The following is a 15,793-nucleotide window of genomic DNA, read 5'->3' as shown; positions in this document are numbered from 1 at the left end:
ATTGAGTTTTGCTGTTTTGAAACTATTGTTTTCCTATGGTGAATAGCATATGCTGGCAGTATTTTACAGAAGGGAAATAGCTCACTTTTCTTAATGGAGAGTTCAGGAGAACCAAATGATACACTCAAAGCAGCATAAAAAAAAAAATACTTGAATTTGCTTTTGTTGTGTGGTGTGTTTTTTTTTCTTTTTTAAAATGATTTTTATTGAAGTTGTAACTAATGTTGATATTTTGGTGTTTAAGTAAGAAGAATGTTGGTTTTATAAGGGATCTATTGAGCTCTTGTTTTCTTAAGCAGCGATAGTCCAGGTGACTGTTTACTTTTTTCTGTTTGAATTGATACTTTATATTCCTTCCAATAAAAGCTGTATGCTTTCTCATTTTGCCATACAGCTGTAGATGTCTGTGCTTATGTGACTTATGCACAACTAGCTGTCTGTTTAGTCAGAAAAAGACTAGGAATATCTTTGAGTTCTAATTCATGCATTAACACCGACAAAAATAGGTCACACAAGTCGGTAGATGAAATACCTGTTATTTCAACAGCATGGTCTTAAACCAGAGCTGTTTCAAAAGGCACTGGTGAATCTAGCAGTTTAGAAAGTCATTGCATTCAGTTAACTGTCTTCAAACCTGATAAATCATGGGTAATATTCTCAGTACTATTCTTAAGTGTGGGGTGAGATAAGCATGCCTGTTTAAAACCAGTTTCTGATGAAAATTGCAGAAAAAATCCAAAATCCTAACTGCTAAGGCTTATTAAGCATACATGAAATAGATTAAAATGACTTACGGAATGGATTGATTTCTTTTTTTCTCTGAGCAGTTGCTTTGGCACTGAAGTTCTTAAATGTATCGTATACAGCAGCTGTCTGTCCTCACATGTTTTTAATAACTGTCTATAGACTAAACCAATGAATCAGTGAAATAAAAGGCCTCTTTGTTAGTGTACTATATCATTAATTGAAGTTTATGCACTTCTGGTTTGGCAAGCAGAAAGGTTGAGTTCTCTGGCTGTTAAGAAGTCCGAAGTTGACAGGAACAACTGACCCATTTGTCTGTGTTGAAAAAGCCAGGAAGCCTGCTGTCATGAAACAGAGATCCAAACAGTTTAAACTCTTCTGACATTTAATTGTTAATGTGTGTGATGTCCATTTAAAAGGTGCTTTGATACTTTTTTGAATGCAGTTAGTCAACTTGCCGTAATGTGGCACGTTGCTGGAGCATTTTTGCTGTCATGTCTATGTATTACTTGTTCAGAGGTGAACAAAAATCTTCACTGGAGGATTTTGCTTTCTGGCTGGAGGAGAAAATACTGTTAAAGGCTGGTTATCAAGGCTAGCTCTGCTAAAAATAACAGCAGAGACAGCAGAATAATACAGTGAATAACAGGAGCTCATACTAAAATAATGCTGGTAACAAATATGATGTTCTGAGATTTTCTAAAATACAGCAGACTTTTGTCCCACATTCCAGTAATTTATTTGAAAATTATGTTCCACTTGAGGATTGCCAAGAACTTTACAAATACTAAGCCTTTTAAAGTCTAAGGTACTTGCTGTGCCATTTTAAAAAGAACCTCATGGGCAAAATTGATAGCTATATTTTTCCAGAAGCTTGTGGTCTATAATAATACAGAAAGTTTTCTTTCAGTAGTTCTGGGAAGCTTTGGACTTTTCAGGTATGGAAAGCTGTTGTAGCTTATCTCAAATGAGTTTGGTGAGTTAAATAGGTGTTCATTTTGCATTTATTTCCACTCCCTCCCTCCCCAAATCTAAACATAAGGTATGCATACTACAAATTCATTTTAAAGTTACGTGTCTCCAGATTTCTGGCATGTCGTTATCTATGACAAACTTTGCGGTCTAGTTGAGCTTTTTGGAGATGTGAAAATTAGAGCTTATACAAATGTTAGGCATTGATTCACCACATACATGTATAATTTAAAGATTAAATGGACAAACTCAGGAGAGCAGAGCTAAAGAAGAAAGGTACGTGAATTAAGGAAGAACTGCTTTACCTATAGGCTTTAATGTCAAAGCTGTTTGAACAGAGGATGCTGTCAGTGCATCAAAAAATGAGTATGCTTGGGCTGCAGTTTTAATGGTGTAGAACACTGGTGTTGAAAATTAAATATATAGTTGTGCTAGAAGAAAGGTGAAACGCAAGGTTTTGCCTTGAGGTGAAGGGAACAGATGTCACTGAGGAGTAAAGCCTCACAGTGAAAAAAATTATGTAAGAAGACTCTTGAAATCCTTGAGTGAGGAGTTTGAATGAAAACTTGTGTACACCAATGGATTTTGGAAAGAATAGGCACCAAATATTTTTCTTAGCTTGAAAATTCAGGAAGACTAGAAATTCAGAGGCTGCACAAGCTGCACTATTGAAGCCTTTCACAGTTCCTTACTCTGTTTATACCAAATAGAGTAGTCTTGTATAGCACAGATTTTTGAAAAGTGCCATAAGCTTATAGGTACCTTCTTAAAAATTCTATACTGTCTTGGTTTTAGTATACAGGCAGTGATAGGTCTTCATGTTAAATAACCCATACAGTGCATGTTCCTCCTTTTGTGAAGATTTGCAAAAGCTTTCAAATCACAAACTAATTTTAAACAACTCATCTTATGCTCCAGTAATCCTGTAAGCAATCAAGTAAAGTACTTTGACTGTCGGGAGTGATTATTGGTCAATGCTGAAACTATCTACATAAATTACTGACATTTTAATTTCTTTGGCAGGCAAAAATCAGTGAGCAAAAGTAAATAGTACAGTGATATTGTACTGTACAATGATAGTGTTGTCTGTCCCTCCCCTGATACTACATCATAGGCTGGTGGGATCAGACTGCAGAGTTGATGTTTTAATAGTCGTTTTCTAGTCAGACAGTCCAGACTGTCCGGTCAGGGCAGAATCTTTCAGACTTCAGTTGTTAATGCCACAATGTGTGTAGGTAAATGTCATTTTTTTTCATAGATATGATTGATTTTAGCACTTTTTTAGACACCAGTAAGAATATTAGATAGGGGAGATGCTGGATGCAAAGTTCCTGCTGCCAGGTTTGGGACTGCTGGGGTTGCTGAAACTTCCAAAGCATTTATCACAGACAAAATTTATTTTTGCTCTCTCTTGTTTTCTATAGTATCTGTATTTTTAAAATAAGGTGTTTGTATATGCCTGTCTTAAGCAGCTGCCTAGGCTTTCAGAAGTTGTTAGGTCCTTGTAGGAGGAAGTTCTTTAGTTCTGTGTTAATCTGTAATAAATGTTTAGTTGCTGAAGTATTGCTTAAGACAATTAGTGAAACAGCTAAGGGAAAAAGGCTTTGCTCTTTGTCCTTTAGCACAATGTTTTTAGTAGAGATGCTGATGTTGAGCAGTTCTTCTGCTTTATTAGCATTACTCTGTATGATTTAAAACCCAATCTAAATCTCCATCTCCAGCCCCCTCAAACTTCATTTATTTTCAGGAAGGCAGAAGTATCCACGACTCTTGAGTTCTGGTTCAGTCAGAACTCACTCTGTACAGAATAAGTTTTATTGTCTATAACAATTGTCTTCAAATTGTTAGGAAGTGTTCCTGTGCTATCAGGGCTTTGGAACAATGTTCTCAAAACAGCTTGCAACTTTAAACTTTGTGTGTTTTGTTTTCATTTTCCATAGACTCGAGATGATTTTCTTGGGCAAGTGGATATTCCTCTCTATCAGTTACCGGTCTGTATTTGTTGTTGTTGTCTGTTTTTGTTTTCAGATAGCAAAAGTGAATTGCAAACATAAAATGTTTTTCTAAGAATTGCAGAAATTCAGGTGGATCATAAATATTTTTATAGTAATAGAAGAATAAATAGCTTTGCTTTCATTAATGATGCCTCCTGTATTTCTCTACCTGTATCTGGGATGTGTATTTATAGAACTGCAGCTTCACTTTCATGAATCAGAATGGAGGTGTTCTCAGAATGGATTCATGTGTGATTGCTTTTGTCTCCAAATATAAAGCTAGAAATGGCTTTTCATGGATGTTCTGTGTAAAAATATTTGAAAAATACTTTGAAAGGAAAAAAACTTAGGGTGTCTCTCTTAAATGTGAAAACTGAGTGTCTGTTTCTCCATTTCAGGCATAACAGGGTTTTTGTTTTTTTCTTGTGCTTTAGAAACTAACATATGTATGTACTGAAAGTGTTGGTTTGTTTTGGTTTGGTGGTGGGGTGGGGTTTTTTTGGGTTGGGTTTTTAGGTGTGTGTGTTCTTCTGGTTTTGGCCCCCTTCCCCCCCCCCCAAAATGGGGATTTCATTTTATTAGAAAGATTAAGGTGGGATTGCTATTACTCTACCTAAACCTATAATGTAAGTTTAAAAAATGTTATGGCCTTTAAAGAAACTCCTTGTAAATCTCTGATAAATGCCTGATGATTTTATTTAACTTCAAATGTTTGACACTGATTTTACTTGAAAAAAATTATTCCAGACTGAAAATCCAAGTATGGAGAGACCATATACATTTAAGGATTTTGTTCTTCATCCAAGAAGGTTAGTGAACAAACAGAAAAATTCTAACTTGCACATATAAACGATGCTGTTGCATAATATACATACGTAAATATTGTCATACTTTTTGTTTTCATAAAAGAAATTTGAGCATCAGTGGGGTAAGTATTTGTCATTCTCTTAAAGAGCATTTGTTTACATAATTATAAATGTAAAACTAAAAAGCTGTTTAACCTTTAGGAAGGCCTGTTAAACCCAGGGGTTTTTCAGGTGACATTTCAGCACTGATATTAGTGTTAAATGTTTTGTGTTTGTTTTTAAAAGGTAGATTCTTAAGCTAAATCTGAGCAGTTTTCAGCAACTTCCATTGGAAGTAAAATCTGTAAAATACTAATTCTAGTTTAGAAGGGATATCAGAACTTGTGGGATCTTTCAGCCACGTTTTACACTGTTTTTAGCACGTCAATTGTTTTAACACAGCTAGTGGCTGTCAAAACTCATTTTGATCTCCTGTTTTTCTGAACTAACATTTCCTATCCTATAAATGTATGAAGGATGCAATTTATAGTATCTGCATCTATTTAATTTATTTGGGTTTTGCTAGTCAAGGATATGACCTCTTGTAGTGGCTACCACATGAGTTTGGCAATGCTTTGTTTTTAGAGATACTGCCACAGGTTTCAGCACTTTTCTGCCTTGAAATCTTCCAGTCACTTTTAGATACTTTACTATTGTTAACACATGTTCTTAAATTCTGCTCATATTTGCTTTTGCTCAAAGAATATTAATAAGAAGCTTAATACTATATCAGTACCTCAAGCTGAGTAAGAACTATTAAGATGTTAATATTCCAGAATTAATTACTTTATTGGAAAGTTAAGGTAGGTTACTTCCCCTTTCAAAGGCTTGTGGGTTTTTCAGAAACCAAGATGTGATCTGAAAGAACATGTTCGTAGTCCAATTTGAAATGTTTTCCTAGGTGCCTTAACTTAAAGTTATAGGAAAAGTAGTCCTGTAGGTTGAAAAAATGTTTGACAGCTTGTCTGCACAAAGTCATTATTGTAATTACATGAATTAAATTGTCATTATTCTTATTTTTTCATTCTCTATCATTATACATTGGATTCTAGGGAAGTTTTCAGAAGACTGAGTTGTGAAGAAAGATTTCCAGTTGTGGTACATAACAACAAGTTGTACTCAGAAGTTTAAAGCCTTTAATAGCATTATAGAACACAAACTATAAAAAACTAAGTTTGTGTTGAGAACAATCCTCTTGCTATGTTTTCTTATCTATATATTGTGCTTCCAGGTAACAATTTCATAAATGCACAATAAGAACTTTCTTTTCTCTTCTGCAGCCATAAATCAAGAGTTAAAGGCCACCTTAGGTTAAAAATGACCTATTTACCTAAAAGCAATGGGTCTGAAGAAGAAACCACAGAACAGGCTGAAGAATTAGAGGTGGGAAAAGATGTGTTTATTGTTGAAAAACCAAACAAATGTCTTCAGCTGTTAAGGGTAGTTACAGTAAAAATGGATGTTGGTAATCACTAAGCTATAAATTGTGTTTTAGGAAAAAACAATCCAGTTAAAAGTGTCTGCATAAAAATGTGGAAGCGGCTTTTCTGAAGAAGAAAACCTACACTGGACTTTTGGTTTTGTTGTAGTGCTGACTTGCCATGAGTCTGTGTAACTGACTTGTTTTAGAATTAATGGAAATACCATTGTCCAGTATTTATGCTGCTGACTTTAGAATTTCAGCTCTTTCTGATTTATAGGGATATTTTGATCTTAACTGCTTGATGTGTAATCTTTTGCAAGCACATCCAATTGAGATCAATGGTTTCAAGACATAACTCTAATTAGCATTACCATCTTTGCTGTAATGAAACTTTCTGCTACAAAATGGTATGCTGATCTTACTGGTTTGCACCATATGTGTTAAGTGAAATTTTAAAAAGTCTATTCTGTGAATGCTGTTCATTTTTCTGGAACAATCATCTTTTGATGCTCATATGTTTGAAGAAATCGTGTTCTGCATGCATAATTCATCCTATTATGCCTTGAGAAATACACACAATAAACCTCAGAGCCAATCCTGCTGGCTTAAGATGTAATGGAACTGCATTTTAGTTAAGAGGGATGCTTTAATAAATTAAGATACTTTTTCAATTTTGGTAATATTAAACTTAGTTAATGTTCTATTTCTTAGCCGGGGTGGATTATACTGGACCAACCAGATGCTGCTAGCCAACCACAACAGCAACAGGAGGAATCTCCTCCGCTGCCTTCAGGCTGGGAAGAAAGGCAAGACATCCTTGGCAGGACCTACTACGTCAATCATGAATTCAGAAGAACACAGTGGAAAAGACCAACTGCTCAGTATGTCTTTGACCTGACAATTCAAGTCTTACATTGCTATAACTAGTTCAGTCTAGTTATGTTGAAAGCAAGGAGAACTAGAAAGTGAACAGCTTGGGAATTACTAGAGGTGTTTCCATAGTTTAACCTTCAAGCCCATGTGTAATTGTCACTGGCTAGTGGTCATTTTAACTGTGCAGTACTCTTCCAGTTCTCTGAAGTATGCCTTCTGATAGAAACTGGTTGCAATTGAAAAAGATAACTGTAGTAATGGAAACTGTTTTCCAGCTGTAAGCATGGTTTCTCCTCAGCAGCAGGGACTGCGCTGAATTAGTTATCCAGGTTTTTTTCAGTTTTTGGTGTGGGTTTTTGTGTTTGGTTGGTTTGGTTTGGGGTTTGGGTTGTGTTGGGGTTTTTTCTCTCTTTTTTTTTTTTTTTCCCCTCCATTTGGCATGTGAATTAACAAATACCTGGAATGCTCTAGATTAGTTTACACTTCACATTGACATAAACGCTTATTCTTTTTAGCTAGTATACATTAGTTATCATAGCTCATGGCTGTTACTTTTTCATCTGCCAAAATGACCATGCTGTATGTATTTGCTGTTAGCTTAGCTTACTGTTGAAAGGTAAAGTATGGCTACCATGTGCTGACTTCCTCCACACCCCAACAGGGACAATGTAGCCGTTGCAGATATTGGTAGTGTGCAGCTGGAGGCCCAGCACGTGTTCACTCATCGGCGACAAATATCAGAGGATACAGAAAATCTAGACAACAGAGATTCCCCTGAGGTAAAAAACAGTCTCTAAATGTTCCTGATATGCAAGCAACCTTTAATGTAGTCAAAAAGTTTGTCTTAACTACCTGTAGCTTGTTTTTAATTGTTTTTTTCCCTTTTCTTTTCAAAGAGCTGGGAAATTATAACTGAAGATGAGGCAACAATGTATAGCAATCAGAACCTTCAAATACCTCTTTCACAGAGTAATTGTGATATACAAACTCACCTTGCAGAAGAATTGAATACCAGACTTACTACCTCTGGAAGTTCAGCTACTGGCCAGTCAGCAGCCTACACTGTAAATTATTTTTCTGATTGTTCCAATGTACAGAGATACCTGTAATATTTTGCACAAGATGTTCCTACTGATATAATTAGGTCCATAAATACTTCATTTAAGAGTTACGTTTTTAACCTTTAATTTAGAGAATTTAAGAATTATTAATGTTTTTACTGTAGAATGATATTGCTTGAGATTAAAGCAGACATGTATGAACTATTTTTCAGTCTGTAAATCTACCTCTCACTCTAGTACCATACTGAGTGTTGCTGGAAACTACAGATGAAGGAAGCTACCTGTATCCTGAGAACTTGCTTCTAAGGAGGTTGTGGTGTATTGGTTACTTTTTCCACGAAGACAGTTTTTAAGATAATTCACTTTTCATTGTAAATGTTGGGATAAAGTTTTATCCTTGTGCTGAGTAAATCTAGTGACTCTGTAGCAGGGAAAAAGGAACCTTGTTCATGCAGTTCTACAGCCCTTGAAGCAGTTATGAAACTTACCTGACCTTTCAGTCTGTTCAGCTTGCAAACCCAACAGAAAGCTGTTCTCTTTTTCTTGCAGTTCTGTTTATTCACAGTTTTAGTGAGTTGAAACAGTGTGCTAGCTTGTCTGACAAATACTAGGATGGCTAAGGGGAAGCAGCAGTAGTACTTAACCAGGAGTGAGACTTGTTTTTTTGGTGGTAGCAAGCAATTAAATAAGCTCAGCTGTCTTGTGAAACCTGAGCTCCACAAACAGCCTTGTAACTTGATATGTGACTTGTGGAGTCTGCTGTCCATTGAGGAAAGCCCATAAGGTGACCCAGACAATCTTAGGTTGTAAGATTTTGGTATTTAAATAAAATTAGTAGCCTTTGTGAGGCTGAAAATGCTATTCCAAGTGTAAATTTGGAATTGTCTGTGTTTTCTTAAGTTTGTACAAATGTATCACTACCGTTGCTGTAAACAGCAAAGTGAGAGTAACAAGAATTTTTCTTCATCTCTGCTATTCAGAATCTTATGGATAGCAAGGAAATGTATTACAGCTTGTTAGGGTGGTCTAAACAAAGAAAGCAGCAGATGTTGAAATTATTTGCAAGAGCCAGCTAGTGTGACAGTCTTGCCTCTCTTTACTTCCATCCCTACACTGGAGGGGGCAGGGGAAAGGCTTAATTGTGCCTTTTTTAAAGTATTGTGAAAGGATGTGGTAGACAGGGAAAGAGCCTTCAAATAATCAAAGAACATCTGGAGTAAGATTAAAATACCATTGCTTAGTTTTAGCAGATCTAACTACAGCTCTAAGCAGAAAGGTGGGTGCTTATGCTAAGCCAGGGACTGAATTACTCTTCTCCGACTGATGTCTCACTCTCATGTCTTGTCATTATTAACTTAATCTAGTCTGAAAATTTGTGTTACCTCTGAATATATTACAGGCTTTAGTATACTGTCAAGTAAGTTCTATACTGCAATTTCAACTGCAATGTAATTGGTTGCAATTAATGTTTTGCGTGCCAAAACATCCATTGTTAGGGTTTTCAAAACTTTCACAAGTCTTTGTATTGTGCTGATTTAAGGTTGTAGTAGGTACTGTGAAATTAATGTTTCTGGCACTGTTAAAACCAGGAGTTCCAAAAATACTCTATTACAGTAACATTACAAAACAAATAAGACACTTCATTCAAGATGAAAACTGTAGTAGCCTAAAATGTGGTAACATTAGCTAATATGTCATTCCTCTTCACTACTTCAAGAACCATTCCAGCAGAAGAGGTAGTCTGCAAACATACAGAGCTGAAGAGCAGCCTGCACATCCAGTGGTATGTCATTTTCCAGAAAATGCAGTCATGCGTACCTGAAGGGTTTTCTGAATGTAACCCCTTTAAAACAAAACAAACCACAACCATAACTGTATGTATTGTATGCTGACAATGAAAATGAGATTTGGTCTTCTGCTTCTGACAGCTCTCCTTACAAAATTGCAATTATGAGTCCAACAAGATTGGCGTTGTAAAGCTTTCCTGTTCCAACTTTGTGGGTTTGGTTTAACATTAGCTTAATGTATGGATAGAGCCTGCACAAGGAAGTAGTCTTCCCATGAAGATAAGAATCATTTGGGGTTTTATCCAACTGCTTTATAATTGAGAGCTGTACCACCATCCTTACATTGTTTTCATGGCAGCATTGCAAACTATGAGCTCATAGCTGGAAGTATTTTGATTGGGTCAGCCATGCCTAAACCAGGTATACTTGAATCCTTTTAGACAAGGAACATGAATTAAAAAATAACAACAAAAAAATCTGGTGTTTCATACTATTCAGTAAAGACATAGTGCTCTTCTATTTTATCTACTTGGTGAAAAATCATGAACTTTCTGGATTATAGTTTTGTGGGGTTTAATTTGACAGAGGAAAGCCTTTTTCACAGTCAGTTTCATTGTTTTCTTAACTGTTTTTCTTATGTTACTGCTAATACTTAGTTGTTGCCTACTTCATCGGGATTACCCCCAGGCTGGGAAGAACGACAAGATGAAAAAGGGAGGTCATATTATATAGATCACAATTCTAGAACCACTACCTGGATAAAGCCAGTTGTACAGGTACTATCTGTCTTCTGATTTATTATTGTTTTTTGTTTGCTTAACCTTTTAAGTATCTCACATAATAGAAGTAAGGTTTAGAGATCCCTTTGAAATAAAACACTTGCAAGGTATGAACTGGTGAAGCACTACATAACACATCTCAGAGAATACAGCCAGAGTTAGGAACAATTTTATTTATGGCAAGTCATTCTACTAGTAATGTACTAAGAAAGCCTTCTGGAGTGTAACAGTTGATTGACAAGCCTGAAAGATTTCTTTTAACCTTGGTGATTGTTAGTGAATGTTGCTGATACTAGAATAAATAAATCTATGTATTGTCTTGCTTTATGCAGCTGCATTCAAGAGTCCAAATCTTAGGTTAATAGAAAAAAATACATTGCTATACGGGGGTGATTTGCTTTTCAAATTTTTTCTAATCTTTCTTTTTTTTTGGTAATTCACAATAGATTGCTACAGAAACAGGTCAGTTGTCTGCTGCACAAAGTATTTCTACAGGAAGACAACCACAAGCAACGTCAAGTGATTCATCACAACAGTCTTCTCAGCAGCAGCTTGAAGTGGAGCAAGGATTTCTCCCTAAAGGCTGGGAAGTCCGGCATGCACCTAATGGGAGACCATTCTTTATTGACCACAATACCAAAACTACAACATGGGTAATGGAAAACTGCTCTCATGGACTGAAATTCTAGTTCCTCTCAAGTCAAAAGTTTTGCTGCTTTCAGCAAGCTTCTGTAAATTGCTTCAGTGCCAAGATACCTGTATCACGTCTGTTAAATAACATATGCAAGTTCAGAAGTCCCTTCCAACCCCCATCATTCTGTGATTATGAATCAGACAAACTGTATTGGTACTCGGAAGTAGGAAAATACTGATGTATACAGGAATCTGGTTTGCAGATGTAAAGCATCTACTAAATGACACATCTGTCATAACTACAAAACAGCAATAGCTTGTGTGTGCTGCCACAGAAATCAGTTTTGTAAACTTCAACAGGAAATCCATTACCTTGACCTATCACATGGAGAGTGCACAGTGCAGATTTCTGTGAATTCTTAAGCAGGCCAGGTGCAGCTGCAATACAGATGAGGAAGTTGTACAGCTATAGCTCCACAGAGTGGCACTGTGCACCACTAGGCAGTGCTAGTACATGGACTTAAGCTTTTAAAGACTAGGTCAGTATTACTGTCAGGTGAATGAGAAACAGGGCAATGCATTAACTAATTCAAAGTGAACATTCATTTCTTCAGGATTGTGGAAAGACCTGATTTAACACAAATACTTTCCCCCTAACCCCCAAACAACAAAAACCAGCCACCTAACAAGTACTAAAAAGTACAAAGTGTGCCAGAAAACATGTGGAACTACCTGGTTGCAGAATATGCAGCAGTTATCTTGTTGATACTGGGCATATTGTTTACACAGTCTTTGATACAGAGGGGAAATTTAAAGGGAAAACAAAAGGATTTTAACATGCTGCTTGTTTTGTTTTCAAAGGAAGATCCAAGACTGAAAGTTTCTGCTCATCCAAGGAGAAAGACTTCACTAGATCCAGCAGACCCAGGCCCATTACCAGTAAGTAAACCATTTTATACTTGTTTTGTAGAAACAGCAACTAACATTCTTAAACTAGCACTATTGAAACTTGCACATGAGAATATCCAGCTTGCTTTTTTACATTCAGAAAATACTCTATTTTGAATTCTAGTGTTGAGGATACATGGAAGGGGGGAAATGCCCCCAGCTGCAGATCATGTTGAATTCTATGCAAACTGTGTGGTCAAAAATTTATAATTGAAGTCTCTCTTCCTTACAGCCAGGGTGGGAAGAGAGAACTCATACAGATGGAAGAATATTTTTCATAAACCACAGTATGTACAACATAGCATTCTCCTTCCAGTCATCATTTGATTTCTGGATATTATCTAAATTAATAGAACTAATTAAGAAATGTCTTGCAGATACAAAGAAAACACAGTGGGAAGATCCTCGACTGCAGAATGTGGCAATAACCGGACCAGTAAGCTTTCTTGCGTAACTTTACATATTTTTTTCCAAGAATATTACTAGTAGAGTCCACACTGTTGCCATTTATCAGATGCTCAGTCTAGAAGATAAAACCAAGGCATTTTTTTCTTTCTTTTTAAAGACTGGTTAGAAAGCTTCCTGTGGAAATTGTCTTTTAAATGTTAGGAAAAAGAACCACATCAGCTCCCAGAGGAGTAAGAAAGCTTCTTTATAGACTGGGGTGGGGCAGATTTGAAGTGGTTAAGAAACTAACACCACCACCCCCAATGTCCAAAATAAAACTAGCTCAATTCATAAAGTAAACTTGAAAGGGGGTGAGGGGGAGACAATGGCTTTAAAAGGAATGAAGTTACTTTCCGACTTAAAAATAATTACCTAGCCTTGATACGTAATCTGAAGCGCGAAATTACCAGAACTAATTGCAAAGACGGTGCACATTATAATTATAGACGGGTTTTAGTGTTCAGCTGATATCTGTATTTATTAATAGCCCACATGTGTAAACAACCTTCTCTGTCCATGGAAAATAGAGGTATTTGTAGCCAGGTCTCTTATGATACAGCAAGGAAAGACTATGCGTTACGTAAGCCACCAAAGGCATTTTGGTTACTTTGATCTGTGCCAGTCAGTGATCTTGGTCACATCAACTAACAGTGAAGTACAGGATATATTCTGTGGAACTGATCAGAGCAAAGGATCTGAACAAAGAAGTACTTTCCATTCCAGAGGTAGTGAACTGTCCATATATTTATAAACTGAAAGTCTCCACTGATCCTTTGTAAAACATGTATTCCTGTTTTGGGGAACTTAATGCATTGTGTTTTTCCACAAATACACAAATAGTTCATAAGTTCATATTAATTGTTGGAGTATCTCAACCACTTTTTTAATTTCTTTTTGTTTTTTTGTTTTTTCTTCCCTAAAGGCTGTGCCTTATTCCAGGGACTATAAGCGGAAATACGAGTTCTTCAGAAAGAAATTGAAGAAACAGGTTAGTAATCAGGAGCAATCCAGCAGGTTGAGATACTTGTGCTCCTAAAAAAGTAAGGAAAGCTTAGGTTACAGTGAAAGGAAATTAGACTTTAACCTGCTTTGGGAAGTTAGATTTACTGTCTGATCACAAATACATTTGTCAAGTATCAAGCTGGTAACAATCGGCGTTTAATATAACAGTAGGATTTGTGACTTTGTGTATTGGTGAGATTGAAAATCTAAATGAAGAAATAGAAATTCTAAAAGGTTAAAGTTGTGAACCTTGGAAGTAGGCTGGCAGCACAAAAGTTTGGAAATTACTGATCCAGGAGATAATAGATTTTGGAACCCACAATATGAAAATAGCAGTTCTCAGAATAGGTTCAGAACTGTCCAGATAGAACTCTGTACTGTCATCTTGATCTCAGGATATGTGACTGTAATAAATAAAAACCTTAAGTTTATGAATCTCATTTGCAAGTTGTAGTTTGAAGTCCCAGTGACAGATATATTTATAATGCATAGCAAAAAAGACTGTAAATAGCATCTGGATAGCCAGATAACAGTGAGTCTTTGTACAATTGCAATCCAACTTGGTATGCTGTTGAGATACTTTATATGCTTAATAATAGCCATTGAGTTTAGACCCATGCTTTACTTTTTATTTATCAAGTCTATCTGTGGCCTTTCTGAAGAAATTGCTGAAATAAACTGGCTGAAAATAGGTGAAATCAAAAAAAGAGTCATGTAATTGATTCAGCAGTTCTATTCCTGGCCTGTTAGGGGCTTACTCTGAAAGGTCAGCAGCAAATATGAGCTGCTTGGGTAGTTTTTATTTAAATGTGTTCCTGTGTCATAGATGATATAAACCTTGTGATTTGTTCCTGTGACTTCAGATTTTAACTGGAGAGACTTATTTTTTTAAGGTATTGTAGTACTATTTGTTTGTTATGCCTATTTTCAGTAAGAGAATGGGACACTTAGCTTTATAGTTGGAATAGTGAGCTAGATGAAGTAAGTCAGGTAGAATTGTTCCAAAATAATTTTATTTATAAACTTGGAGGTTTTTATAATAAAGCTTATGATGTGTTGAGTTTCCAGTGCATGAAGGACAACTGAGCATATGCTGTTACTAGTAAGAACATATTTTAAACGTTTTCTTAGTATGAAAGGAAGCTTAGTATCAGAAACCCCCCATGCTAGTTGAATTTTATGTAAATCAAGCCTCTTGTCCATCATACTGTGTTACATTTCCAAATGATTTTTAAAATGGATTTGTGTGCCACTCTTTATCTGTGGATCTGAGGATTTTCATGCTCTGAGCTTTGTTCTATTACTTTTTTTCCCCCCTTTTTTTAGAGTGATATTCCAAATAGATTTGAAATGAAAATTCACCGCACAGCAATCCTTGAAGATTCTTACAGAAGAATTGTAGCTGTAAAGAGGGCAGATTTCCTTAAAGCAAGACTGTGGATTGAATTTGATGGTGAAAAAGGTCTTGACTATGGAGGAGTGGCCAGGGAATGGTTCTTTCTTCTCTCTAAAGAAATGTTTAATCCTTATTATGGATTGTTTGAATATTCAGCTACGTAAGTAGTACACATCTGTAAGGAAAGCATTTCTCATACCTCCTTTAATAATGGATTTTCCTTTTCCCCTCTTGCCCCAGACAGTAGGGTTAATACTGCAGTAGTCTGCTCCTAGTTCTTTGACAGAAGAATAATGTGGAGACAGTACCTATATTAATCTTTTTTTCAGCAGTCTAACATAAGCCATGTCATCTTTGCTTAGGCAAGCCTACACTTGTGGTCATCTGCTGGTTAGAGAAGAGGCAGAATTTACCAAATGATGCAGAGAATGTTATTCTAACTACTTAAAATGAATAGGCGTTAATACCTTCTCTTTGGCATATCTCTGACATGCAAAGGTAGTTTGTTATATTTCAAAGCTGTTATTCCTGTTGTGCTAATGAAGATTCTATTGAGTATTGTTTAATATTAGATTAGGGATTTATTAACACAAATATGATTATTTTTTCAACTTCCTGAAAAGGAATACCTGATTTAACCAATGATATCTTTCACATCTTTAAATGTGGAACTGTTCCAATAGTACAACATTTTGTTTGTTCTTTCTCTCCTCTTGCTTCCTCAACTTCAGAGATAACTATACTCTACAGATCAATCCAAACTCTGGACTTTGCAATGAAGATCACCTCTCTTACTTCAAGTTTATTGGTCGTGTAGCTGGAATGGCTGTTTACCATGGCAAACTTTTGGATGGTTAGTATTTACTTTATGTAATATGTTATTTAGATT

At 36.0% G+C, this 15,793-nt stretch overlaps 1 protein-coding gene across 6 annotated transcripts in view; it reads left to right on the top strand.

Annotated features, from left to right (window-relative positions):
* The window catches only part of NEDD4 (NEDD4 E3 ubiquitin protein ligase), a 53,276-nt gene that overhangs the window by 29,819 nt on the left and 7,664 nt on the right, over positions 1–15,793 (top strand). For 2 of the 6 annotated variants that reach the window (XM_054168825.1, XM_054168826.1), the window contains 15 exons: positions 3,657–3,707; positions 4,458–4,519; positions 5,836–5,938; positions 6,690–6,859; positions 7,513–7,630; positions 7,748–7,915; positions 9,630–9,695; positions 10,356–10,475; positions 10,925–11,131; positions 11,973–12,050; positions 12,292–12,346; positions 12,437–12,495; positions 13,429–13,494; positions 14,835–15,064; positions 15,636–15,757. In XM_054168825.1, coding sequence (XP_054024800.1) covers positions 3,657–3,707; positions 4,458–4,519; positions 5,836–5,938; positions 6,690–6,859; positions 7,513–7,630; positions 7,748–7,915; positions 9,630–9,695; positions 10,356–10,475; positions 10,925–11,131; positions 11,973–12,050; positions 12,292–12,346; positions 12,437–12,495; positions 13,429–13,494; positions 14,835–15,064; positions 15,636–15,757 — 1,675 coding nt within the window. Of the gene's footprint in view, positions 1–3,656; positions 3,708–4,457; positions 4,520–5,835; positions 5,939–6,689; positions 6,860–7,512; positions 7,631–7,747; positions 7,916–9,629; positions 9,696–10,355; positions 10,476–10,924; positions 11,132–11,972; positions 12,051–12,291; positions 12,496–13,428; positions 13,495–14,834; positions 15,065–15,635; positions 15,758–15,793 lie in introns of those variants that run through there. The other 4 variants (XM_054168824.1, XM_054168823.1, XM_054168822.1 and 1 more) reach the window with 4 other exon arrangements.

The sequence above is a fragment of the Dryobates pubescens genome, chromosome 17, assembly GCF_014839835.1.
Source record: "Dryobates pubescens isolate bDryPub1 chromosome 17, bDryPub1.pri, whole genome shotgun sequence".
NCBI classification, from domain to species: Eukaryota; Metazoa; Chordata; class Aves; order Piciformes; family Picidae; genus Dryobates; species Dryobates pubescens.
This window is presented reverse-complemented; position numbering and strand designations above follow the sequence as displayed.